This window comes from Corvus brachyrhynchos, unplaced genomic scaffold (genome assembly GCF_000691975.1).
Source record: "Corvus brachyrhynchos isolate BGI_N302 unplaced genomic scaffold, ASM69197v1 scaffold312, whole genome shotgun sequence".
NCBI classification, from domain to species: Eukaryota; Metazoa; Chordata; class Aves; order Passeriformes; family Corvidae; genus Corvus; species Corvus brachyrhynchos.
In genome coordinates, this window is record NW_008236640.1 from 1,284,193 (window position 1) to 1,309,471 (window position 25,279).

At 43.4% G+C, this 25,279-nt stretch overlaps 1 protein-coding gene across 10 annotated transcripts in view; it reads right to left on the reverse strand.

The window, feature by feature from the left end:
• WDPCP (WD repeat containing planar cell polarity effector) overlaps window positions 1-25,279 on the reverse strand; it is a 149,785-nt gene that overhangs the window by 5,653 nt on the left and 118,853 nt on the right. For 7 of the 10 annotated variants that reach the window (XR_001859527.1, XM_017726744.1, XM_017726740.1 and 4 more), the window contains 3 exons: window positions 10,279-10,405; window positions 3,698-3,792; window positions 2,073-2,101 (listed from right to left, as the gene is read on the reverse strand). Coding sequence is in view for 9 of the 10 variants with exons in the window: in XM_017726744.1 (XP_017582233.1) it covers window positions 2,073-2,101; window positions 3,698-3,792; window positions 10,279-10,405 (251 nt within the window). In the remaining variant the exon portion in view is untranslated. The other 3 variants (XM_017726741.1, XM_017726746.1, XM_017726745.1) reach the window with 3 other exon arrangements.

A 25,279-nucleotide genomic window follows, 5' to 3' on the forward strand; every position in this document is an offset into this window, starting at 1 on the left:
ATTGTGCGATGTCCGGCTGAAGCAACATGCGGGAAGTGGTGTCAGGGGGATGCCAGCCTGGGGAAGCAGGGGGGTGAAAGTGGGACCTTGGGGATGGGCTGTCCATCATGCAGCAGGCTGCTGGTGGTGTCCAGGGGAAGAGCTGCTGATGGTGGGTTTGGGTTGGATTTGGGATGGGTTGAACTAAAGCCACAGGTCGGTCCAGCTAGAAGGATCTGCTCTGATTTGCTGGGTACTGGTTCCTGTGATAGCACCCAGCTGCTGCAAGACTTCCGAATTTCCAGATGCCATTCAAAGCGAGGACAAAATGTTGATGGAAATGTTTTCACAGAAGCATAAAGTTAGTGTTACATGGATGTCTTTTCTTGGTGTGCACTACAGGCTCCCCCTACCCTGCCAGCCATCTTCCTCTGCAGCTCACAGCTGTTGCCTCCCTTCCCTGGGTCCAGAGCAGCTCGGATAGAGGTGCCCCATTTTCCTGTGCATAAGCAGCTCTGCAATGTGTGCTGAAATCAAAACACCTCCTCCCAGGTCACACAGGTCATACTTTGACCCACCAGCTTTTAGCAACAGTGACCACTCAGCTGCAGTAACTTTTTGGAACCAAAGAATGCTTTAACCACTCCCTTGGGTAAGTCCTTAACGATGTAATGGCAAACTTTCTTCTGTGCATCACTCTTGTTATATAGCCTGAATCTTTGGGCTTGTGGATTTCATTGTTATAGTCAGAGATTTCAAATTAACTTCTCAGTTTATTAATTCAACTGCTTATGTGAAGGCAAGGAGGTCTTCCACACAGCTCGGGGAAGGAACAGTTAACTGCTGGCTAACTCAGCTGCAAACCCAGGGATCCCACCAATGTCTTCAGACCATCATTGCTGCTGTGCTTTACTTTACTCTGTGTCCTGAGGCCACCAAAATCATTCAAAGGCCAATGGGGAGATCCTGGGAGACGAGTATTTCCCATCAGTGCAACCCTGACTTGGTGAACTCTGGCACCTGGTCCCCAGGCTCTGCCCATCCTCCACCCAGTGCAAATGCACAGGGGCCTGCAGGAAGCTGCAGAGGTGGGGCCGCTGTGTGTTCTTCCTCAGTGCTTCAGGACTGGTAGAACAGCTCTTAGAGCACAATTTTACTTGGCACAGGCTGGTTTTGTAATGAAAGAAATAAATAAGTGCCATCCTGCTCTGCTGGGAGGTTGAAGTGTTTCCTTTTTTTTTTTTTAATGATCTGTTTGCACTGAGGCCAAACACTGAATACTTTGGCCTCAAAAATAAAAGTTTAAACAGGAATTGTAATTGGGAGGAGGCTAAAACATAGGTGCTCTTGTGCCTTCATCCATGCTGCCACAAGATTTATTTTATCATTTGTTACTTTTTTTTTTTTTTTAATTTTTCCTTAGAAGTAGAACTGAGGAAGCGCGTTTGTGCTGCGTGCTGCTGACTCACCAGCTCTGGAGAGAGGCTTTCCCTCTGCCTCTGCTCTATGTGCACCCCACTGACTCCCAACCACCTGGGATCCCAAACCAGGCTGGGAGGGAATGTCCCCATGGCAGATGTAGGATCTGGGGGACAGGGTAGTGTTTCCCTGCCCACATGGAAGTCTTCTCCTTCTCTCCCTCCCCAGTGAGTTTCCTGCAGGCTGGAAGCGTGGGAGCCTGTGTGGGAGAGGGAGGAGAACACAGGCCTGGAGGCTGGCAGTGTGGGAAGGGATGGACCACCTCTATTTGCAGCACCTCGCAGTTAAATCAGTTCAGAGTTATAATGAAACCACAGGGTAGCATCTCACTCCCCTTCCCTGCAATCTTCCTCTTGGAAGTGCCAATCCAAGCGCTGGTTAGCTCATGTAAGATAAACGTGGATGGAGGACGAGACTTTTATGTGCTGTGCTCCATACAAAGCAGCAGGTGAAGCCCTACTCTAGCAGAACCGTACAGGAGCATTTCTACCAATTCCAGCAAGAGCCCTGCAGGAAGACAGCTTGCAGGGACAGGCTTGGGGAGTTTCAGGAAGCTTCAAAATAGAGTAAATAATAATAAGCAGAAATAAAATAATAAATCAGAAATGGGTTACCTGCTCTGAAGGAATGGCTCTCGTATTTCCTTAAAAAAACAAACAAACAAAACACAACAAAAACACCCACCATGTTATTTACATTCCATTTAACTCACTGAAAAACCCAAACAAATAGAAGTATTATGTAACGTTCACTTTTTTGATAAAACAAAGCTATTTTATATCATGTTATTCAATGGATGAATTACAATACTTGTTTATACAAGTCTATACACGTAGGATACATATATTCCCTCAAACACCACAACAAGTTAAAGCAACCATGATTTTTGTGGATGAGGCAGTGTGGAGATGCAAGGCCAGCAGCAGATCAGGGATCCCACGTAGTCCCAGCACGGTGGAGAGCTGTTGCAGGACTGGGATCGGCAGCCTGGGACAGTCATGACTGCAGGACACCTCTGTCCCTGCAGTGGGGTAGCGCTGGGGTGGTGGGGCTTGGCAGGGGCTGCCTGCCTGAGTGCTCTCCTCCTGTCTTGGGAAGGCTTTGCAGTCTGCGTGCTGCCAGGTTGCTGCAGGAGCTGCTTCAGGATGAGGCTTCATGTTACAGCTTGAGCCGAATTAACAGCTGCCAACATCAAAAAGAAGTCCTGCTGCAGGCAGTGTCCTTCTGCCCCTCGCTTGGTGCTGTCTGTGGTGCCTTCTAATCCCCACACAGGGCAGGTCAGTTCATGGGATGGACAAAAGCCCATGGGAAAGAAAACTAACAACTTTTTTTGGGTTGGGTTAATGTGCTGTCAGCTCCCTGCGTGGTCCCGGGAATGTGGGGGGAAGAAGGTGGCGAGGGGGCAGCGGGACTGTCCCATTGAGATGGTGGCAAGCTGCTAGTTCGGCTTCACTGCAAGGTGGAAGTGTATCCATAACTGGCTTGTCCTGCACAGGACCAGGAGCTGGACTCGATGATCCTGATGGGTGCCTTCCAACTCAGCCTATTCTATGATTCTATGAAACTATCTCCTTCAGCTGTGGCTGTAGGAATCACCTCACCCCCCTGTGCCTGGAGACTGGCTCCATTCCTACCCACCTGTCGGTACAGCAATGGGACACCCGGACAGGGCAGGAGATAAAAATCCTCGTCTCACCCCTTGTGCAAACACTGACCTATCCCTGCCTGGCTGCCTTCACGGGATAGCTTTTTAACCATGACCTTCTCATGCTGGACTGCTCCTCTGCTGAACTGCGGCACTCCCTGGGCTCTGCTGTGATGGGGATACCAGGCGCTGTCGAAGAAAGGCAGCCCCTTTGCCTCCTCCAGAGCCCCGCAGAAGCCACGTGCGCTGCTCCTTCCCAAGCCACGGAAGTGGGGAGGCTCTGCTGCTGCTGGCTCCTGCACAGACTAACAGAGCCACGACGGCTGAGAGTAACAAACCCTGCCTGTTTTTGTTAAATCACGGATACTGCTTCAAGATAAGGAGATTCAGGTGATTGGTTGACTTATTCTACCTTCCATGAGCCAGGGCTGAGTCCTCCTGCCTCCCCCTGCCAGGAATACACAAACCAAGCTCATGCTGCAATGCCACTGCCTTGTTTTTCCTCCCGGACCCAAATGAATTTTCAAGATGTGAATTACCAATATTTCTAGCCTCATCCCCTTGAGCATATTTGAAAGAGACTCACTCGCTTACCTTCCTGGCTGCTAGAGAAGGTTTTCCTGATCAGGGAGGTGGTGTGGCCATCCGCTCCAGGCTCAGTGCCCCCTGCCTGTCTGTGGCTGGTGGGTCTTGAAAAACAAAACAGAAGTGATAGAGGGAAACACTGCAGAGCAGACGAAGGCTGTTTTGTTTGTTTTCTATCTTTTCAAGTATACAGCAGTCTGTGTAATTTCCTGGTTACAAACAGCAGCTCTTTTCTATCAGGTGCCATTAGGTTTGTTGACTGAGCGTCACTAGGATCACTCCTTTGGCCATGCAGTTGCTCCACCACTGTCCTGTCATTCAAAGATGAGGTATAAAGCTGGTGTTTTTTGGAGCAATTACACTTCTGTTAAGCAGGACAGGCTGGGGATGTTCAACACACATTGCAGGCACCAGGCACTGTTGGCAGCCCTGCATGGAGGAAGTTGGGCAGATGCCAGGAGAGGAGGATATCAGACCCAAAATACAGCATGGATTTTCTGTAATTTTTGTCCCTACAGCCCTTTCATCACCGAAATCCAAGTTGTGAAGGAGGTGCAGGAAGGAAAGCACCAGCTATGTGTTATGGAAAATGCAGATGGATTTGTTTTCTTCTTTTTTTTGGTTTTTTTTTTTGGTTGGTTTGGTTTGGTTTTGTTTGGTTTTTTTTTTTTTGTTTTTGCTAGTCTTGGTTTCTTCACTCATCATTAATCTCTGCTTACACAGGCTTGTGGAAAGGCAATCCATTCCCAGTGCAGTGGAACTGGAAACCTGGAGGCCATGTTGTGCCATCTCAGCTCGCTGACTCGCCACTTGTCCTGCCATCCACAACCTGCCAAGTGCTTGATGAAGTCCAAGGGAGCATTGCCTTCATCACGGCTGAGTCAAGTAGAGAAAATAAACTAAACACCCAATGCCAGGCCAACTGGGAACTCTTTTGGGAGGATTCTCATCATTTGGGTAGCTTTTCGTCCTCTGTGGATGTAGTCATGATTTAAGCAGTGTTTTACTCAAGGGTGGCTTTCAAGTATGACAGCAGTGTAGCTGTGAGAATAAAAATGGGAACGCTTTTGTGCAGCACCCAATTTCTTCACTGCCACAGTGTGAAATCTCACTCAGCTTTGATAATACAAACAATACATTCCAGGCGTAAAAAGCCCTTTATAACTGATGACAACATAAATAATTAAAGAAAAACTCAGATTTTGCCTGTGCGTTTGTCTTCCCACTACCAGTCAGGCAACAGCTATGCAAGCAGCTGGGCATATGTAAAGCAACTAAAAGCACCTCTCCTCACCAGCTTTCTCGAGACATTTTTAAGCTGCAGTAATGCAACTCTCCCATCACACTAAGCTTTATTGGTTCAGTATAAGAAACTAAGAAACTTCATTGGAGACCAGATTATGCTGGTTGCAAAAGCAGGGGGATTCTTGTGCTCTTCGACCCCATTATCTCCTGCGTAGTGTCTTGATCAGCTTTCTTACACACGGCCTCGGATTCTGCCGAGACCCGCAAATTGCTTTTTTGGCTGCCAAATTGCCATAACCTCTTCTATTTTTATATTTTAAAAGAGCTTAAAACCCTCCATCCTCTTTGGATGTGTCTTTAAAATTGACCAGTACTGGGAGGATTTCATGTGTATCCGAAGGCTTAGAAGAAGATGTTGCCTCTACTGAGCTTCTAGTTTTACAGTCAACAGACATGAAAAGCCCAGCGGGGATAAAAGGAACTTAACCAGTTCTGTCTAATGCATATAAATCTACCTAAGAGCTCAAGGCACTGGAAGTACTCAACGCACTACATTTATCTAAGATACAGAAATGGGTCTTCAGCCCACATGCCACATGCCCCATTTTGATGCCAAGTTAATATGAATTAAGAGACTGAGATGAATAAACAAGGTCAGTCTGGGCTGGGCCAAGTTGAATCAATGTAAAATAATTGTCAGTATTTTCTGTCAGCAGCGCTGGTTTATCTTGGCTTGGGATTCCCGGTGCTATAGATTATAAAATGTTTTCAGTGGAACAGTTGGCAGACATTTTATTGATTTTTCTTTGTTTTGTGAATGCTGGAAAAATTTTCATTAAGTATACACACCATTCATGTGATGAAGCCAAATTGCTTTTTCAAACTTTTCTTTCTTCAAGTGTGCTAATGCGTTAACACATTAGCAATCTAATTTAATCAAGAGGACCTTTGTCTAGAATCAAGAGGCCATGGAGCACACCTGGATGTATCTCAAGCACTTATGGGCTAAGAAGAGTTAATTTTGTGTTTTCAAGGTGCAGTATGAACACTGACTGATTAATTTGCCCCTCTGAATTTGGTAATGTATTATCTCAGTTTTACAGAGGTAGAAATCGAGAGTGCAACTTTGCACAAAGCCATCTGTATCTGCCTGCTGTTGCATTCTTGAGGCACATGAAGCTCCTGGGCTGGCAGTGGCAAAGAATGAGAAGGAAGAGAAGGAAGAGAAGGAAAGAGAAGGAAGGCTGCAGCAACCAGGCAGGAGCAGCACTGCTGAGCTGCTGGATCCCACTTCTGACATGAATTTCCTACACCACACCACCACATCCCTGCATCACACCTATTAATACAGTTAATTTGGAACTGAAGACTGCTCAGGCAGATAGAGCAGCTGGTAGGATTACACCCGGACCTGGCAGACGTTATTTCTCAGCCTATATTCCTGCTATTTTATGACTGGGTTTGCTTCCTGGTTAAAGAAGATTTTGAAAAAGGTGGAAGAACAAACAGAAGTGCCATAACGGTGATGAACGCTTCCTTTAATTGCACAGAGCAGTCAAGTAGGAATAAGAAATTCATTTAATGTCGTTTTTTATGTGGCACACAAAAGGGGATGCTGGGGGATAACTCTAATTCCCTCCCTCTATGCTGATTTAATAGCCAACATACACAGATCCAAAAGATGCTGTTAATGCTTCCTGAGGTTTGTTCAGTGATGCTACAGATTCAAAATATACAGACATGCTCATGAGCTTAAATAAAAACCTTGTAGAGAAGTAGGAATATGTGTATTTTTAAGTACATAACAACAAGAAAGTTTTACAATAAAAATCACTGTGATGATAACACTTTTGCCTTCTATCTTAATCACTTGTACTAAAATAATAGCCTAATTAAAATGGGAATAGTTCTGGTTTGGGGGATGGGGACTAGGTAGATGGATAATGAGCTATGAACCCCTCCAACCCAGCCTCACGCACATCCTGACACCGCCAACAAATGCAAGATATTTAAGCCCACAACACATTATGGTAAGGAAAGAGAATGACACACTGATGGGGAGGAAACCCACACTGCAGCTACCAAGGCCAGTGGCAGAGGAGTGAGTACAGTCACAGCTCTCTGTGACTCTGGTGCCAAGCTCTGGCATGGTCACAGGCACTCACTGGTTGACTCATCCAGAAAAAAGCTCACAGGCAGTCATCAGCTCCTTTGTGTGGCTGAGAGGATCAGCATGCTACCTTGGTCCTCTGAACTAAAACATCCAAAATACTCTCCTCAAGTACAGGCTTCTGCTGCAGGGTAATGCTGATCAAAATGTTTTCATAAACAGGTAACAAGAATAATGGGAGGACGAGAATGGCCAGGCTAAAACATAGCTGATACTTGGAAGGAGAGAAGGCAATGGTCAATGCCAAATGTAAACCGGAGGTGAGGTCTTTATTATCTTTATCTTAAGAAATTATTCACTGGACTGTGCATTGTTGGTGGTGTTTAACTGTGCTTTTTATGTTAGAGTGAAAGAAATCAGGCGGCAAATGAAACGCTGCTTTCTGGAAAGTTGTTCCAAAATCTTTGCTGCCCATAACTTTGTGTGTGTGTGTCTGGCTCAGAAAGTTAACTACAGCTCTCCACTGGCAGCAACACGATTGCTGCTTCCATAAAACATCATGGAGTTAAATCAAGAATAAGTTCTCAAAGAAATAAATCCTTGAGATTGTTTTATAAATGATTATTTTGTTTCCAGCCTTTTCCATCTGTTTGCTGTCCCTGTCTTCATCCCGGACTATGGCTTTCCTGGTTAACTAAAGGAGGTGATGATGTGAAGAGTTAGTTGAAGTGATTTTTTAATCACACAGCCTGAAAACTGGGCTCCAGTTACACATATGCAGATGTTAAATGCCCTGAAGGGCATCAGAAACAAGATTTATTAAGCAAGTGGAACATAAGTGTCTTCTGCTAGTCTTCACAGGGCCCTTGCTTGTGACTTCTGCCTAGGTGTAACTCATGAGATATGCCTCAGCTGTCCCAAAAGCTGAAATACAAGAAAGAAAGAAGTAAGTGCTGGAGATGAGCCTCCAGAAAGTTGAGTGAAATACAGATCTGGGACTGCATCTGGGACTGAGAGGGGTGGTTGTGTTAGAAATGCAGTAATGTAGTAATTGGTGTGACTAGCTGGTACAAAGATGTACCAGCTTTCAAAGACTCTGAAAGAAGAAAGAACAGCCATTGGATTCTCTCGCTGAACACCAGCAAAGTCCTGGTGTGGTGTCTTACAGGAACTTAAAGAACCACTGCTACCCAGAGGAAGCCAATTACAAAACTGGAAAACTCTGGTAATGCTGTGAGTATCTTGAACAGAGAGATTAAACACTGCAATGACCGCAAAACAGAGAACAGCCCTATTTATGTAGGGTCCCAAAACTAAAACTTCCTTTCTTTATAGAGATTTCTTCACATGAAGAAGTCTGATGCAGACTTGGCAGCAGACGTGTTGTAGAAGAGCAACTCTGTGAAACTGGAGGAAAACCAAGCCACAGTTGGGTGCTTGCAACCATCTGTGGCTTTCTTTAAGCACAGGGAAGAAGCTGTTGGAGTCACCTGTGCCTCAGCAGGTGACTTTCCCAGATGGTTGGTGTTGTCACAGGGAGTGCCTTCGAAACCTAAATTCTTTTTGGCAGGCTTCAAGCAGCTGCGGCCAGCCAGGACAGCCGTGAGAAGTTTTCTTTCATAGCATTGCAAGTGGCAATCAAAATCTCCGGCCTCTCCCGGCGGAGGTCAGCAGCATCTCCAGGTGTCCGCAGGCGGAGGAGCTGGTGCACGGGTGGGAGCTTGCTTTATGCTCTGCAACCAAAGACCTTGGGAAATCCCAGCTGTTCATGCAGCTCTGGCGATTGCAAGGAACCACTCCTGAGGCTCAGCAGCTTATGGTGACCCACCTGGGTAGGTGCAGGCAAACGTGGTCAGGTGGGGAGCCCAGGAGTCGGAGCAAAGTTGAACTCTCAGTCTCTCTCCCGAGATGCCTGACGAAGGCAGATGTGGGACTGCCAGAGATGTGTGAGTCATAGCAACCTCCGAAAGGGAAAAGGTGAGCTGAAGGGAGGGAGGATAGCGTGTTTATACCTTGGGATCAGAGGCGTGTTGGGATTAGTCTCTGCTCTGGTGCGCTGCTAAAGGAGCTCCTTTTCTTAGAGCGCTTGGAGAGCCCTCTGGAGACAATGTAGTCTGCAGCATGGAGACCGTCTATGTTGTTTGCCCATATCAGTATGGTGGTACCTTCATCCCAAAAGTTAAGAAGGAATAACTGTGCACTGTACTTTTAAAGGTAGGCCCCACCTCCGAACCCATTAGATAGCTCTGAAAGCTTTAGAGCGTGCCCCGTGCCTTAAAAGTTGTAGGCAATGTATAAAAGAAATACTTCACTCATGATGTGCAGCTGGCAAAATGGATATAACCCTGAATACTGGAAAAGCTCAATGTGCCCATGTGAGGGAGACAGAAAACTAGTTAACATACAGATTTCCAGAAAGAGAAGGAAATGCGTGTTTTGCCCACATGAACAGCGTGTTCAGCACAGTTATGTACAAGTGGCTGGGATGAATGCAATGTGGAAGTTCAATGGCATACTCACATCAGATTTACTAAAAACATTCCTACATGCAGTAGGCATAGAAAATAAAAATAAGTCTATATACTATATATACTCAATGGGAACAAATAACTGTTTTTTTTCTTTTTTTACCAAGAATGCATGAAGAAAAATAAGAGAAACAAATGCTTTTTGAATCTTTGCAGAAGAGCTATTTCTTTCTAATTTCCTGCCCCTTGCAAGGTGGTGTGCAATGAAAGCATTGGAAAAAAACCCCAGTCATCAGAGCTGTTGTTTCTCTCACAGCTAAGTTCAAGGTTTGAATCAACTTCAGAACAAGGGCACTCTCAAAAGATCTTCCCAGGGGTTTTGATCACAGGCTAGAGATGTGCTTACAGAAATCTGCAAAGATCATGTCAGGTTTTTAAAAGTTCTGTTCACCACCTGCAACTGTTAATTTGCTGCATTTCCATTGCTGTATTTCACTTTTCTCCATATTCAACAAGCAAGGCTGCCTTTGCCCAAACAATTTAATTGGAAAATGGTTGTGCTAGTGTGTGTTAAAAGCTTGCAAACTGTCTATTTCTGGAGATTTCTTTGTGCCTGTGCCGTGTCCTTTGGGCTTCCAGGTTTTTCTTAGTTCCTCCTTAAGGTCTTAATATTTTATTGTGTTTGCAGTCGTGATGCAGACAACAACTGCAGTTGCCAGGAAGGTTCAGAATATCAAACATACATTTCAAAACTATTCAGAACTCACCTGCCGGAGCAGCTCTGCACTGGTGGTGTGTCGGCAGGGCCAGGAGCAGGCAGGTTGCACCCTCCTCCCTGCTCTGGAGATTGGTCAGTGAAAGATGGGTCTTCTTCGTCTGACTGCCCCAGAAGTTCTGTTAAGAAGAATCAAGACATGGTGTCACACTTACTTAGTTTGAAAGTACCAGCCAAGCTGCCAACTGTTTGCCTTGGATGTCCATAAGGACAAGGGTGTCCTCTCTTGAGATGGATCAAACTGAATGGAAACCCATATGCTTCCACAGCTTTCACCCTTGGCTTTTCCCTTGAAAAGGAGGCCCAGTAGCCAATGAGCAGCAACAAGAAACAGGTCCAAGAGTTTTTAAAAGACAGAGACTGAGTGTATATTGGCTGTAGTTAGCGAGGAGGAAATGTCTTCTCTAAATTGTCAACTACAGAAGGTCCAGCAGGCTGCCAAAGGCTGCTGCACATGAGCATTTTCCTGCTGCCATAGGGATCAAAGCCTTATCAATTGGACTAGCTCCCCAGAAGGGTATCTGTAACTCTTTCCTTTAAAAATAAAGACTTCCCTTAGCTTTGTTTTAAAATATTTTGGTTCACAATCAAGACCTGAAGTCTTCAGTAGGTGAAGCATGGGCATCCAATTCACAAATTCCAGTCTGAGCCCTCTGGAAAAGGAAATTGTTTAAAAATACCTGAACCACTTAAAAATACAGAGAAGGAATTGCATATTCTAGGTGTGAGACTTTAAATAAATCAATAAAAAATTTAATCAAACCGCAGGCTAGCAGAGTTTGGATTAAGGAAAAAAAAAAATCCTGTTACAGATAAAGACTTTAAAAGATTTTTCTCAAAATCGTAAGACCCTTTTGCATTTTTTCCTCTTCTAATCCTGTTTTTCTCCCCTTGTTCTCTGCCTTCTTGGATCCTGTATAAGCTAATCTGCATGATACCCATGGTGGCACCATGGGCAGTGGGGAGGATGTAACACCCTGGCGAGGGTTGCCACACTGTTGGTTAGAATTTTGTCTGGAGACCCAGAACACTCGCTGGCTTAGGAAGGCAAATCTCCTCGTAAGTGTTTCTGAACCTCTGAGTCCTAAAAATCCAGTGCTGTAGGATTGCTGTGGACTATTCCTACTCTTCATGTCACCTAAATATTACTGGCATCTGTGGTGTGAGGGAGGGTGAAGTGTGGCAAGGTTTGGCTTTCCCAGGTAGCTGATGTTGTCTGTCTGTGCTGCTGCTTCCCACAGGCAGAGCAATGTGGGAATAGTTGAAAAACTTGGCTGAAAGCAGCACACCTCGAGCAAGCACACCACACTACAATAAATAAAGGTGCTAAACCAGCACTGTGCAATTTCCCCTCCAACTTGATTAAAAAATCCAAAGAGAAATAAAAGCAGAGGAGAAAATAGGTGGACGGGCAATGCTTTACATCTCAGAAACTCAACCCCAGGGCAAGTAAGGGAGGTTTCTCTGGGCAGCTCTTCTTGGAGCCTGGCAGAGTGAGAAGCCAAGAGAAGGAGAGGAACAATATTGAGAACTTATAGAGGTTCAGGAGAAGCTGCTTTTCATATACGTGAAGAACTCTGGGAAAGGGCTTAAACAAAATTCCTGTTGATTGGGGGAAAAAAAATAATTAGGCAAAATCCACTGCAGGTCTTGCGGCACAAACTTTGACAGCCTCTGCTTGGGAACACATCTCTCACTGCTGTGCTCCCACCTGGAACTGAGTCTTTGGTCCTGAAGAGCCTCCCTCTCCACTTCGCCTTATTTTGTTAAGAAAGAGAACATTAAACCTTTTAATTTGCAAAATGTCAAAGCTCAGATGTACAGGGTGAGTCAAGCAGATGTAATTAATTTTTCTTTTATATTTTTTCTTTTTCCAGTAACATCTAAGGCCTACATAACTTACCCCCTTAAAGTTATAAACTTTTACCAATATATGATGTCCATGACTTCTTCTGAGGCTGACCCAGCTCCGAGGAGTGGGGACATTTCAGAACATAAAACCCTGAGAGAAGCTCAAAGAGGAGTGTGTATTGAGAAAAGAAACAAATTAGAATTGGGTCAACTTTGTCTTGATCTCTTTCCATCACACTACTGATTTGTGTTTTCTTGTCCCTGCCGAGAATCAGAACTGAGTAAATCCCAGTCCTCACACCAATCACTTCAGCGTAACTCATGCATGTGCTCCAGGTGGTACCCAGCAGCTTTTTAACTGGAGTGGGCTACAATTTGGACATACAGAGTCCTTGTGTGCCACATTTCTAATATATGAATGCCATGAGCATATAATGCATATAATTATATTTTGTGCTGTGGATGCAGCACAGCTACACCTTGCTAAATAATGCTACTGGATCCATGGGAACCTCATGGAAAACAGAGCAGTCTGTCATCTGCAAGCACCAAACCAGGGGAAGAGCAGGGTTCTTACCCACAGGAGTGCAAATAGACTTCTCTGCACTTTTGTATCTGAAATAAATATCTGAAATTGACCTCAAGTTATGAGCATTGAACCTATTCTGGTCTGGAGATACAGCTGCAGTGTGGAGCATTTGATAGGATCAGATGCCAGGAGTGGTTCAAAGCCACAAAACCATCAGATATGAGCTATAGAACAAAGAAATAAATATTTTTGTTGTGGGACATGGACTCTGCTCCCTGTGAGAAGTGCTAAAGCAGGAAAAACAAATGCACAAGGGACGCTGTTTAAACAACACAGCCATTCCCAAACTAGACTATCCCACTTTTAATTAGAAAGGGAAGGATTTTGACAACAATGTCACAGAGCTGGGAGAGGGTGGTGGTCCTCACATTTAGATCAGGGCGTTGTCTAGGGTTTGGTGTTTAACAGAAATCTGACTTTGTGCTAGCACTGGAGAGATCACAAGTTTCACCCAAGATTTTGTATTCAGGCAATCTGGGATACTCCTTTGGCTTATTGCATAATAAACTGTTGCTGTTTTAAATTCTAACCTACTATTTGCTTAACATGTTAGGATCTGGGGATTTCAATCTGAATTTGCATTTTAAAAATTTGAGAGTTGGTATTATGCTAATGTTGTGGTTTCATCATTAAAGTAATTTATCAGATGAAATAATGTGAATTTTTTGTGCTAAAAATCTTAAAAAAATTCCCATTTGTCGTGATCAATATTGGGATAATATTGTGTATACGCCCAACCACACAATGACACAATGCATATTCTGCATTTCCAAAATTTCGTGGTAATTGCTATTGCTACATCTGTCAGAAAGAGCCAAATATCTTTCTTTACAAGTCCACTCAAAGTTTTCCTAAGCTTTAATGAGCAGGATGCTCTCTAGGTAATGCATGCAGGTGATGAGATATCATGCCTTCCCGGCTTATACATCTGTCATTATTTAACCACATCTATTCTCTTTTGAATCTGTGTCTGCAAATCGGAAGCTGTTTCCATTCTCCAGGATCCTCCACTGGACTCTCAGGGATAAAAATGCATTTCAGAACGTGCAAATCCGTGGTAAAATGAAAATCTCCTTTTAATATTGTTTGCAGAATTGACAGCTCTACTTAACAGAAGCCATTAAATTATTTACAAAGTAGCAGCTGCTCTTGTAGCAGCCTTTTTTGGGCGTGAAAAATAAACTAGTTGATAAGTGAGAGATAAGCCATTTGACTTCCTCTTTGTGTGCCTGGCATGGTACGCAGAGCCAATTCTGTACAATCTGATGTTTACAGAGCAATCCTCGTGTACGACCTCCTTAGGCAACAGGGACACAAGAAGCCTTTAAAATGCTGAAGCAAGCATTTAATCAGAACTCTTCATGCTGATCTCTGAAAAATTCAATAAGTTCAAAAAATGTAACTCCTTCTAAAGATAAAATATCATTTTTTTGCTTCAAGAATTGCAAATATATGCCAACAAACTCCCAGTGAACCACACAGACTTCAGCCGCATTGCTCTTTTACCAAAAAAAAAAAAAACGAGGTAAATAGTAGCGTTTTTCCGAGAAAAACAAATCAAGGGTCTGGAGAAATGCAAATAGTTAATTCAAGTGAGTGCTGTAAAACAGTAGAATTTACTAACAATCACACTTTTTTTCTCTTAGGCATTTAAACAAATTAATTTTTTTCTTGAATAGCTAATTCTATGTAAATAAGTTCATATCTCCTCTTATTATGGAATAACTTTTTTTCATTTAAGTGTTTCTTTTTACCTGTTGAAAGCAAGCTCTCATGATATTATGAGGTTTTGGGGATTTTTTTAAAGGCAAATAACTGCTGCAGAAGGCATGAGATTGGGCATGATTTCACACATTATCAAGTTGTGATAATTCTATCCCAGGTTTTCTCTACACAAAGCTATTTCTAAAACCACTGCATGAAGTTCTTCTGGTATTAAAATCAGTGGGAACTTCCATTGCTGATTTGAGTGTGGTCAGCTCTTTTTTTCTGGCTACAATTGTTCTCCTGAAAACGTCTTTCTAAATAAACATATTCTAATAAAATTGTTTCGTTTCATCAAAATCCTGCAGGGAAACCACAGAGCTTTGTTTGTGAGAGTGGAAAAATGTAACTCTAAATTTCTTTGCTTCTTCTCAGCTAGTTTTCCATGGATTTTTATTTTTAGATTATTTTTGTGTTGTTTTGTTAATTCCCAAGGCTGACATGTTTGCATTTGACAAATTGAAGAAATATTGGTTTTATAGTACTTCTCAAACTCATTGAGAACAGCCGTTACAGTTTAAAGAGCTGGATAAGATTAATTCTGAAATTAAATCTGAATATCTCCCAGTTCTGTTGTAATTTAACAATCTGATGCCTGAGAAGATAAGGCATCACTACTAGTAGAATCAACCCTTAATAGTAGCATAACATGTCATTATTTCACTAGTTGGATAGTAGGGGTATTAGCAGCAGCAAAAATGTTTTAGTGGGTGTGCCAGGAAATTTAAGAATTAATATAAAAGTTATGTGATAAAACTAAAGAAGTAGCTAATATTTATAAACAACTGCTTTTATTTTTGTAGCTGACACAGTTATACTTCACTTAGCAGTCTTCTGCAGTCTGCAGTGAAACCTGGCTCTAAAACTTTCTGCAAATGGAAATGCTGAGTCTTTACCAGCTTTGGCTGAGATTTCAATCTTTACTACTCATTTGCTCTGCCAGAATCAGGCACAACATTAAGTTAACCACTAAGTCTGAATAGTTAATTTTGTATCTCCCTGGAGCCTAAGTAATCGGGCTCCTTAGGAACCACCCCAGCAGTGCCAATATTAATTAATTTTAAAAAGAAGGTGTGTCTTACAGGGTGATCCAGATGTGGAAGTACCAAGCCGTGATGAGTCTCCAGCTGAAAGAGACTGAATAACCAAGGATTTGCTTCAATTGCGGGCCGTCGCACTTCAAAGGCTTGATTGGTGTCTCAGCAATAGAGATGCCGCACCTCTACATGTTATCAGGTTTCCCAGCCCATGTGAAGTTTGCCGGACAATCCTGGCAGTGGGCAAGCGGTTCTCCTCTCCCTGTGGATGCCTGTGAACCAGCTGGAGTGCCAGCATGAGCAACCTATGGCTGCTACTGCTCAGCAATTACAGCCAGCACAGGAGGGAGGACAGTCCTGGCGACGAGGCAATGTCTTTGTTTGCTAAGTGATGCTTTAGACACGGTCTTTATTTTTCTTTTTTGTTTATTTCTTTTTTTTTTTTTCTTTTTCATTTTAGGTGACTCTCTAGAAATAGCTGTTCTAAAACAAAGCTGTGGAAAAGCTGCTGGCGAGCAGAGACATTCCCATTGTTTGGGGCGAAGGCTGCAGCAGTGGAAATGTGGGCGCGTGCTCCCGAACATCCCAGCGAAAGCATTCTCATTATTCATAAGTGATGCTCCAGAGACTCCACATAGGCAAAAGCGCCTCTGGCATTGCAAGCCCCAACCCACAACGGGCAAAGCCGGCGCTGCCGAACCTGCGTGTTCCTTCAGCTGCTCTCCGTGACGCCTGTGCATGGGGCACACCCTCTGCTTGGCACTTCCAGCTCAAGGACCCAGCTCCTCCACTCCTGGCTTCTGCCCTTCAGGCATCCAGGGCAGGGAGAAGTGCCGGCCAGACCGGAGGCAGGTAGGCTCCGGGGAGAAGAAAACCATTTCAAGGGGTTAATTGAAAAAGAAATGTATCTGCAAACACGAGATGCAGAATGGGAGCCTGCAAATGAATGCTGCCAGCTGGAAGCTGACCAAACTGATAAAGCAGAAAAGAAATTGAGGGTTAAATGTTTTGGATGCTGAAGGCTTGGAGTTCAAAGAGGAGCTCAAGGAAACTCCCAGCCACCAAGTCCATACAAAGAGGCTCTAGGCAAACACAAGCCTTCTGCCGGACAGCTTTATTCCAAACAGTTTCCAAGAGGCAGTGGTTCAAAAGAATGGTTATGGGATATCTTTTAGCATCTGGGAGCTCTTTTACAAGAAAAGATGATGCCCACAGGTGAGCTATGGCTGAGGGGCAAAAGGAGTTGCTTTCCACAGGGAAGAGGATGAGAAGTGCATCTGCCCACGTTGGGTTGGAAGAACAATGTGTAACTGTGGATGTATTTTTATTGCTTGGTAGAAAACACAGAAGGGAACTGGTCCTCCAGGCCAGGAGGTGAGGGCAAGGCTGGAGGTCACTCTGCCTTCCCAGGAGCACCAGCTCCTGTCCACACCAAGAGTGGAGTGCTGATGGCAACCCATTTTCCTCCAGGTATATAAAGACTGAACGACTTAAAGTACAAATTCTTGCCTAAATGCCAGGGGGAAAACACCTTGGATTTTTTTTCCCCCAAAAATAATCTGGTTTAGGTCTGAATGGGCTGCTCTGTGGTGGACTGGGAGCAGGAAAGCCACCTTCTTCCACTGGATCAGGAAGATGGACTCGAAACAGAGGATGGGACAACCGGTGGTGTGTGTTTCTCTGATAGAACACTCTCTGTGCCAGTCCTTTCTCTTGTGATTTGGTGACAAGGACCCTGCATTTCCCACATTTTCCATCCCCTGTGCAATCAGACACCTTGGTCCTCAGAAAGCCTTTTTTTTTTTAATCAAATCCTAGTGCAGGAATTGTACTTATGGATGGGAAAGTAGTATCCACACTTTTTGAGCAGGTGCATAACTATGCCACAGCATTGGAGCAAGGCTAGAGTTCACAAGTTAGGTAATTGTATCTCTCTCAAAAAGGAATTGCCTCAGACCAGTTAATTTGTCAAGATAACGAATTGCAGCAATTCTCCTCATTTGGAGCTGGGCCACTAACACTGATCTGAACTGTATTTAAACTCTTGATGACAGAGACTGAAAAAGATAATGCAATACTGGAGGTACAGGTTCCTGAAGCAAAACTTCATGTACAGCTGGAGTTGAGAGGCAGCAAGGGCATGCGAGTACACATCCTGCATATCCCTTAGATATGAAGAAATTCCCTGGGGCACTGACTCTGGTGCCTGGGCAGGCAGAGTTCATCTTGAATCTTTGGGAGTGACTGAGGTCCAAAAAGGATAATGTAGTACCCATCTAGTCTCAGTTTCTGCAATATGAGATAACACGAGGAGAATTTTTACACCCCCCCTTCCAAATAAAGAAACATACCCCAAAACCAGTCATTTGAAGTTATTGAAAGCTTTATGGTAGCAGCAATAAAAACCCATCTGAGGGCCTGATGCTGGGATTCCCATGGCATTGTGTTCTGTCATGTATGTCAAGTATGGTTGCTGCCATATTTTTCTTTTCTGTGCCACAGCAGGCATGAACGTGTTTGGAGGAGAAGAAAAGCAGAAGAAAGCTTCAAGTGAGAATGCAGGCTTAGGCCAATGACTGCTCCATTTCCGATGAAGGTTAAGTAGACAGCATCAGGTAAAACAAAATGATGCATGTTCTTGTGCCAGACCTTCTCCTCTGGCTGCCAGGCGTTCCTTCCCCCACAACAGAGACATGGACCAGAATAAATCCTGTACATTGACTCAGGGGAACTCAGGGGAACAGAAAAGAATCTTTGACTCTGCCCTGGACTGGCACACCCTCTCCAAGAAAACAATGGATTGAAAAAAATATTGGTTGCTAACTGTGACTTTGTCAGTGCCTTAAAAAGCATCAACACAAGAAATTAGACAGATAGATTATTTCAGAATATTTCTGCTCAATGGCCTACTTAGGAATGAAATGACTTTCTTATGTTATTCAGAATAATCATTCTCTACCTGTAAGTGCGCTTAATTTAGAAAAGCAAAGTGGCTTTTATTTTGGAATAAATGCATCCACAGGCAGAGTTCTTTCCAAATAGCTAATCTGGTCATTGCCACATGTAAACAATTTATGTAAACGTAAATTGATGAGGATGGTAAAGAACTCATGAAGGTATGGCCTGGGACTCTTTACTCAATTTGCAAGCACTTACTTAGACCTATCTTCCTCAGGGCTATTATGGTGATCAACAGACCTTACAGAGAGCTAGGTTCAATTTAAACAACATAGTCATATGTTTGAAAAAGAAATGAGCTTTTGAAAAACTTCTCTCTCCCCAAGTTCCAAGTCTACATTACTTCAGCTGATCCTCACTTTTAAATATCTGTCAAGTGGTAATCTAGGATTTAGTAGATCTCAGAATTGCTAATTGCCCATAGGGTTGGGTCTAAGACTGGTAGGGGGTGGAGGTGAAGTGTGTGCAGCCTCTTCTAGAGCAGGCGAGTGGCTGGTAAAGGGTGACTTTACATTGCCTGCAGCTGCTTTCTTGGCTTTGGCTAAAGCTGTCTTGCTGTGTGCAGATTGCAGAGAGAGGCTTAAATGCTAAGGTAGAAAATTGTGGAAAGAACAGATCTTTGCAAGGTGGGTTGTCATCTTATGCATCGTGTTGGGTGCTTATCTCTTTTTCTTCCCAAGATGTTTCTGCTGCTCGAGTGCTCCTGGGAGAGAAAGGGCCACCTCAGACTGGAAATCTGGGCTGAGGCTGCTCTGACTGTGTTTGCTATGGCTTAGTGTGTGTGTCCACACAGCGTGGCAGCAGCAAGAGCCATGTGGGAGATGCAAAGTGACCTAGATCAGCATTCCTAATTCCTGCAGCCATGCCACTCGTCCTGTGCAAGAGTGATGTGAACCAAATACCAGTCACGTTAGAGACTGACCTTGTTTTCTTGGAGAAACCTGTGTAAAAATGGATATAACAACACTCTTGACACTTACCTCACAGGATGTTGTGAAGCTTAATTAAATGTGTGCAAAAGCATTTTGAGATCCTTAGATGAAAGAAGTTTTTATAAATGCAAATTATAATAATTACGGCTAGTAACCACCATCAACTACTGAAACAATTAATTCAGGTTGCCACAGGCCATCACAACAACGTGTGCAAAGAGGAATCAGCCATTTAATGACATATATGTTGCGTGAGAACTCAAAGCCTTAAAAATACTGTAAACAAAGAGGAAAAAACCAGACACTCAGGGCTTGCCTCTGAGGGTGCCATTGGTGGAAGTTTCCTTGATTGTTTCCATCACCTCCGTGTTTGCATTGTGATTTATCCCCCAAAAGAGCCCACCTTAAAGATTGCATCACTGGGATCATTTTATGTTCTTATGACTTTTATATTTGACATTGCAAGAAAACTGAAAATGACTGCAAACACCTCAGCTCACAAAAATTTGGAAATACATGAATATAACTTTGTTTTTGGTTAATTCTCCCTTCACCCAGTTCCCCTCTCCCCACACACTCCCCTCACCCCGGCATCCCCAGCCCACTTACAGCATCACAGAATAGACTTTGGCTACAGGGCATTATCCAGCTGACTTTCCAAGGGTGAAAACAAAAGCCAAGCAATCAAGATGTGTCTGGCCAAATACTTAAAGGCCCAGTGCACACATTTAGTTGACAACTGACTGAAATCTGAACCATTTTGTTCAGCCTTTCTTGTTGCTTCAAAACTGATTTGGGCTTAAATAGCTAAAACCTACAGGTGTTTAAATGCTCTCCCTTGTCAGCAGAAGAGCCTCATCAGATATGGTCTGAGGATGCAGTCAGACTGGAAGAGATATCCAAAGACCCCACAGGTGAATCCCAAAGAGCAGGCTAGCCCACCTGTGGCCCTCAGGCTTATTTTGCTCGCCTTTAAAGATGAAAATTCAGAGAAGTAGTAGTTACTAAGCACCCAACTTACCAAAGCAATTAGGCTAAATGCACTGCAGCTAGAAATTTAAGCAATGCACTGAATTTAATTTGAGAATTCATGGTCGTAAAACTGAAACCTTTAACATTTAACCTAGCAGTAAATTAAATCAGCTTTCTGACCAAGTGAAACATTCTATGCTATTGAAGTTTGAAAAGTGTGAAGCACACACCTATTAAAAGGAGGATTTTTCTTTTTCTTATAACGAATAAAAACTTGGGACCAGTTGTTTGCCTAATCCAAATAAAGAAAAAATGGGAAAACCACCTGTAAATAAAGCGCAAATTATAAAATATTGCTTTCTAATCCCTGCCAGTTAATGTGTTTGTAGTCAGTGGGTTTCACAGACAAAAAAATTACTCATGCTGGAAGGTTGTATGGACTAAACTTACTCTGATATCAATGAGCTTAACGTGTACCAAACCTGAAAATTCTCACGTAATTTTTCCAGTCACTTTAAAAATACTGACTTTAGGATGCTAAGTTTGTAATATCTCAGGTATGTTTTTGTAAAATAAGGGCCAAGTTTTCACAGGGTCTGTGTGTGTCTCTGCATAGAAAATGAGGAACACTGATGTAATGCATAGAAAACATGCTATACAGCTGGTACCAACACGTTGTTTTAAACCTACAAACCCTCAAAGTTTACTGTGATGTGTATATATGCAAACTCTGTGCTTGCACACACACACATACACACACACATATATACACACACAGAGGATATGCAGAAAGGTATCCTGGAATCTGGAATCACAGAATATCCTGTTGCTGAGCTCTCTTAATGAGACTTACACAGTGCTCTGCTCAGTATCTCTTGACTAAATCCTATAATAAAAGACAAAACTTGGATGCATTTTCTAAATGCACCTCAAGGCACTAGGTCATAAAAGAAGTTGGGGTATGAGCACGCCTTGTTCTACCCATCTCCAGAGCGCCCTGACCGACATTTTACAATTTACCAGAAAGGTGTGGCTGAAAAGGCACTGAAGTAGATACAGGGGCAGGTCCTCCCTGATATTTGCATCCTGTCACTCACCTGCTGCAGTGCTTTGCTGCACAGACTTGCTGTGATAACCACTCTGTGGTTTGGGTGCCCGAAGGCTTTAGAAGCTGATGTGACCCTGTCGGCACTGAGAACCCTGACTGATGGGTTGATACTTTCCTTCCCACCTCTTCCCACTAAGAGACTGATTTAGAGGGAAAACAGCTTTGGAAAGGGGACACATTACACTTCACGTGCCCTGTTGAAGGGGAAACGCAACCTTGTAGGAACTGTGGGTTTTTCATTCCCAGGCTGTTCCTTCCACTCCCTGGGAAGATCTTCACCTGACTGATATCCCTCAATTACAGAGTGGCACGAATACCAGAGTGTTTTTTCCTTTTTAAAACCTCACAGAGGTAGTTTACACTATACACTGCCTCCTGCAATCACCAATACTTTCTCCCTGCCTATTTAAATAAACTGTGTCAGCAGGAGCAGCGGCTGTGGACACCGCTTGGGAAGCTCAAAGCCCTGGAGGGAGCTGTGGGCAGTTCATGGTGTTGCTTGTGCTTCTGAAGGTAACCAAGAGGAAAGTCTATGGGAAGCAATGCAAAAAACCTGACACCTTGATGCCAGGGAAAAAAAGTCACCATGGCTCCTGCTGCTGTCTCCTCACCACCCCATTTCATTCCCTTTCTTACTCCTCTTCTCATTGAAGTAGACAACAGGAGTTTGGAGATCAGCTTCTGTCTCAAACAGATGCTCACCTCTTTGGAAAAAAAAATTAATTTTAAGAGAAGGTAATTAACCTACATTGCATTCTCTGATATCTGCTAAATACAGCATTGCTTGTCAGCCACTCCTTTTATCACTTAAAGTGCATTTGTATCCATGGAAAGCAATTAATGTTCAATGGGAAAAATTTGCCCTTACAAAGGCATCTTGCCACTTTCCTGCACTGCCGTGGCGATCCTTTTCCTTCCTTACATGCCACCACCAGTCCTTCTCACACAGATGTGCATCGTCCAGAGATGTTTTCTTCTGCCTGGCTACTCCTGTGCCCTTATAGTCCTTCCTTACAGCCTGACTCTGCTCCCTCTGCCTCTTCTCTGACTTCAGGTGGAAACCCTTCCTCATGTTTTCTAGCACATTTTTGGACTGGTTTAGGCTGCAGTTGGGAACTCAGCCCATCGCAGGGAGGATCCTGGCACCAGGATCCTTTCTGATCTCTAAAGAGTTGCTTGAAGCAACACTCCCTCTGTAAGAACAGTGCTCAGCGTAAAGCAGGCTTACAGCTCTCTGCTGATTTCAGCCCTATTTGACTAATGATTTTGCTTCAAAACCAGCAAAATTACCTTTGGGATCACCTAAACCAGAGTGCCATGTGAGCAGCTTGTGCCTGGCCCTTGAGCCTCTTCTTATGCCTCCCCTGGTACCCCAATGGAGCAGGGGTACAAGCAGCCACAGTGACCAGTGCTGGGCTTTTTAAAACTGCTTACCTAGCTGGCTTTTCATCTGCTCCCTTTGTACCACAAACAAGAAGAAGAACCTGATCTGAAACCACATGTGAAAATAAGGAGCTCTTCAATTTATATTTCTGAAGTGAAAATAGATGTGCAATACAGCAGGGACTTTCAAGCCCCCCAAGAGCACCGAATTTTAAAGATTTAATCACTGCCATTTAAAATAATACAAAGCAAAAGAGAGTTAGGATGCCAGTAAACTAGAGCAAAGGAGGCAGCTTTCTAGGCAAGCTGAGTGGCTTAAGCAGTGGGAGAACATCATCGTGGCAACTCTTAATATGAAAATGGTCAAGGATTACTTCACAGTCTTGCAATAGCAGATGGCTGGAGCCGTTTAATCAGGCATCTTTTCTATTCTTAAAACCTATAATTATCTGTTATAAGGACAACATCAAATTGGCACATGAGATTTTTCATTTCTCATCCCCAAATTGAGGGGGGGCATGGCTACCAAATTTCGGAAGGCTTTGATCTCACGAAGAGACCTGCAACTGCCCAACTGGGGGAATTGTAGCTGAGATGGTACCTGAGGATTCTTGTCCCGGCTAGGATTTCCCTGGGCATGCTCAGGACTAACCACTCCTGTGCCGTGGAGTTACTAGAAATCTGGAAGGCGGTAAAAGAAAAGGCAGCTTGCTCAGATGCTTATCACAGCAGCATGGTGCTACTTGAGATTTAATCTATCAGTATAAAAAAAGCCAACATCAAATTGAAGCTATGCTGAGAACCTGTTCCCTTTCAAAGCAGAAAAGGTGAAGGAAAAGCTGAATCCCAATGATCTTCTGGCACAACATATTCTCTGGTCCTGGTGAAGGTCAAGCTGATTTAGCTATTATGTTGACCTGATCAAATTTTGATTTAAATTAATGGTGAAAACATTTGCAGTTCCAAACATAAGGCAAAAAAAACCTATCCTACAAGTATTCGAGGTATTCTGAATACTGCTACTGGAGAATATTTTATAAACTAATTTTCTTCTAAAAAGACTTTTTCCCCCCCAACCCTGATTTTTATTTTAAAACTTTTAAAACTCCCAAGCAACCAAAATCTGTTCACTACATTTTGGGAAGTGCCTGAAACCTTGCTTAAAAACAATTACAACTTCTTAATATATGTAATGTATTTGACTATTTCTTCATCACACATACCACTGATGCACCAAAAGAAGGCAGGACTTCTGACACAAAAAGTTGCTTTAAAACTAGTTTTTAAGTTTTTTATTCTTTTCTTTGGAATGAGTGGAACTTTCAGTTGTAATTTCTAATACAGTATTTTAAACAACTTGTTAAGGACCCGTTTATAAGCACCAATATTGTCAGGTTTCAACTCACACAGGTAATATAACATTTGCACTGGGCAAAGCAGTTTACCCCCTGCTGACTGGAAATTACTGATAATATTGACTGTTTCTTTTGCCCCAAAATAGGGTGAGATCAGTGTGTGCAGAAACTCTTCTCCTGGTTTTGTAAATATTGCCCTTCTTTGACAACTGCAGCACCGGGAACCTGAAACACGCTGAATGAAATGCAAACAGACTAATCTGTTAGTAAATAATTTCAATTAGGTGATGGAAAAACAGCCGGAAATAAAATGTTTATTGCTTTCTTCAGCCTTTCCTTCCCCTCAGTTTCACACTGTATTTTCCGCAGTGGACAATGACAAGTTTAGGATGGGGGTGGTATGCCTGCACACCCCAGTGCAGCCTTTGTGTACCATGGTTGTTGTCACACTGACACCTAATGGCAAACACGAACGAGAGGATTACAGCTGATTTCCCAGGGGTGTGCTTTCACCTTATGTGGCAAAAATTACAGAAAATAAGAGAGCTTAGGAAATGGACTTCATCTGGCTGCGTGGTCAGCCTGTGGGAAGTGACAGCGAGGGGCTCTGGCATGGGATGGTGCTGAAAGGATGGGCAGCCTGCCACAGAGAGCTCACGCAGTCCCCAAAGAAAAGCAAAACCATCCAAGGCTAAAATGAGCAGGCCAGAGTCATCCAGTGGCTTGGTGATGGTTGTAAAAGTCTAATTACATCCAGTTCTTTACCTGCTGTCTTGTTTCTAATCCCAATGAGTAGACAGAAACACTCTCAAATAAACACAGGAATAGGATGGGGCAGTTGATAACAATATATGAAAACAAGGCACTGACTAAAGGCTGGGCTTCTTTCATGACTTTTTGAGGAATTTTTCCAGAATGTTTTACTGTTAAAATTCTGTTCATTACAGTGATCAGTGTGGTGCTAACTCTTCCTTTACATACCCGAGGCAATGGCAGCACAGTGAACAGGGTGATGTGGGCTCACACTGCAGCAGAGGGTGCCTT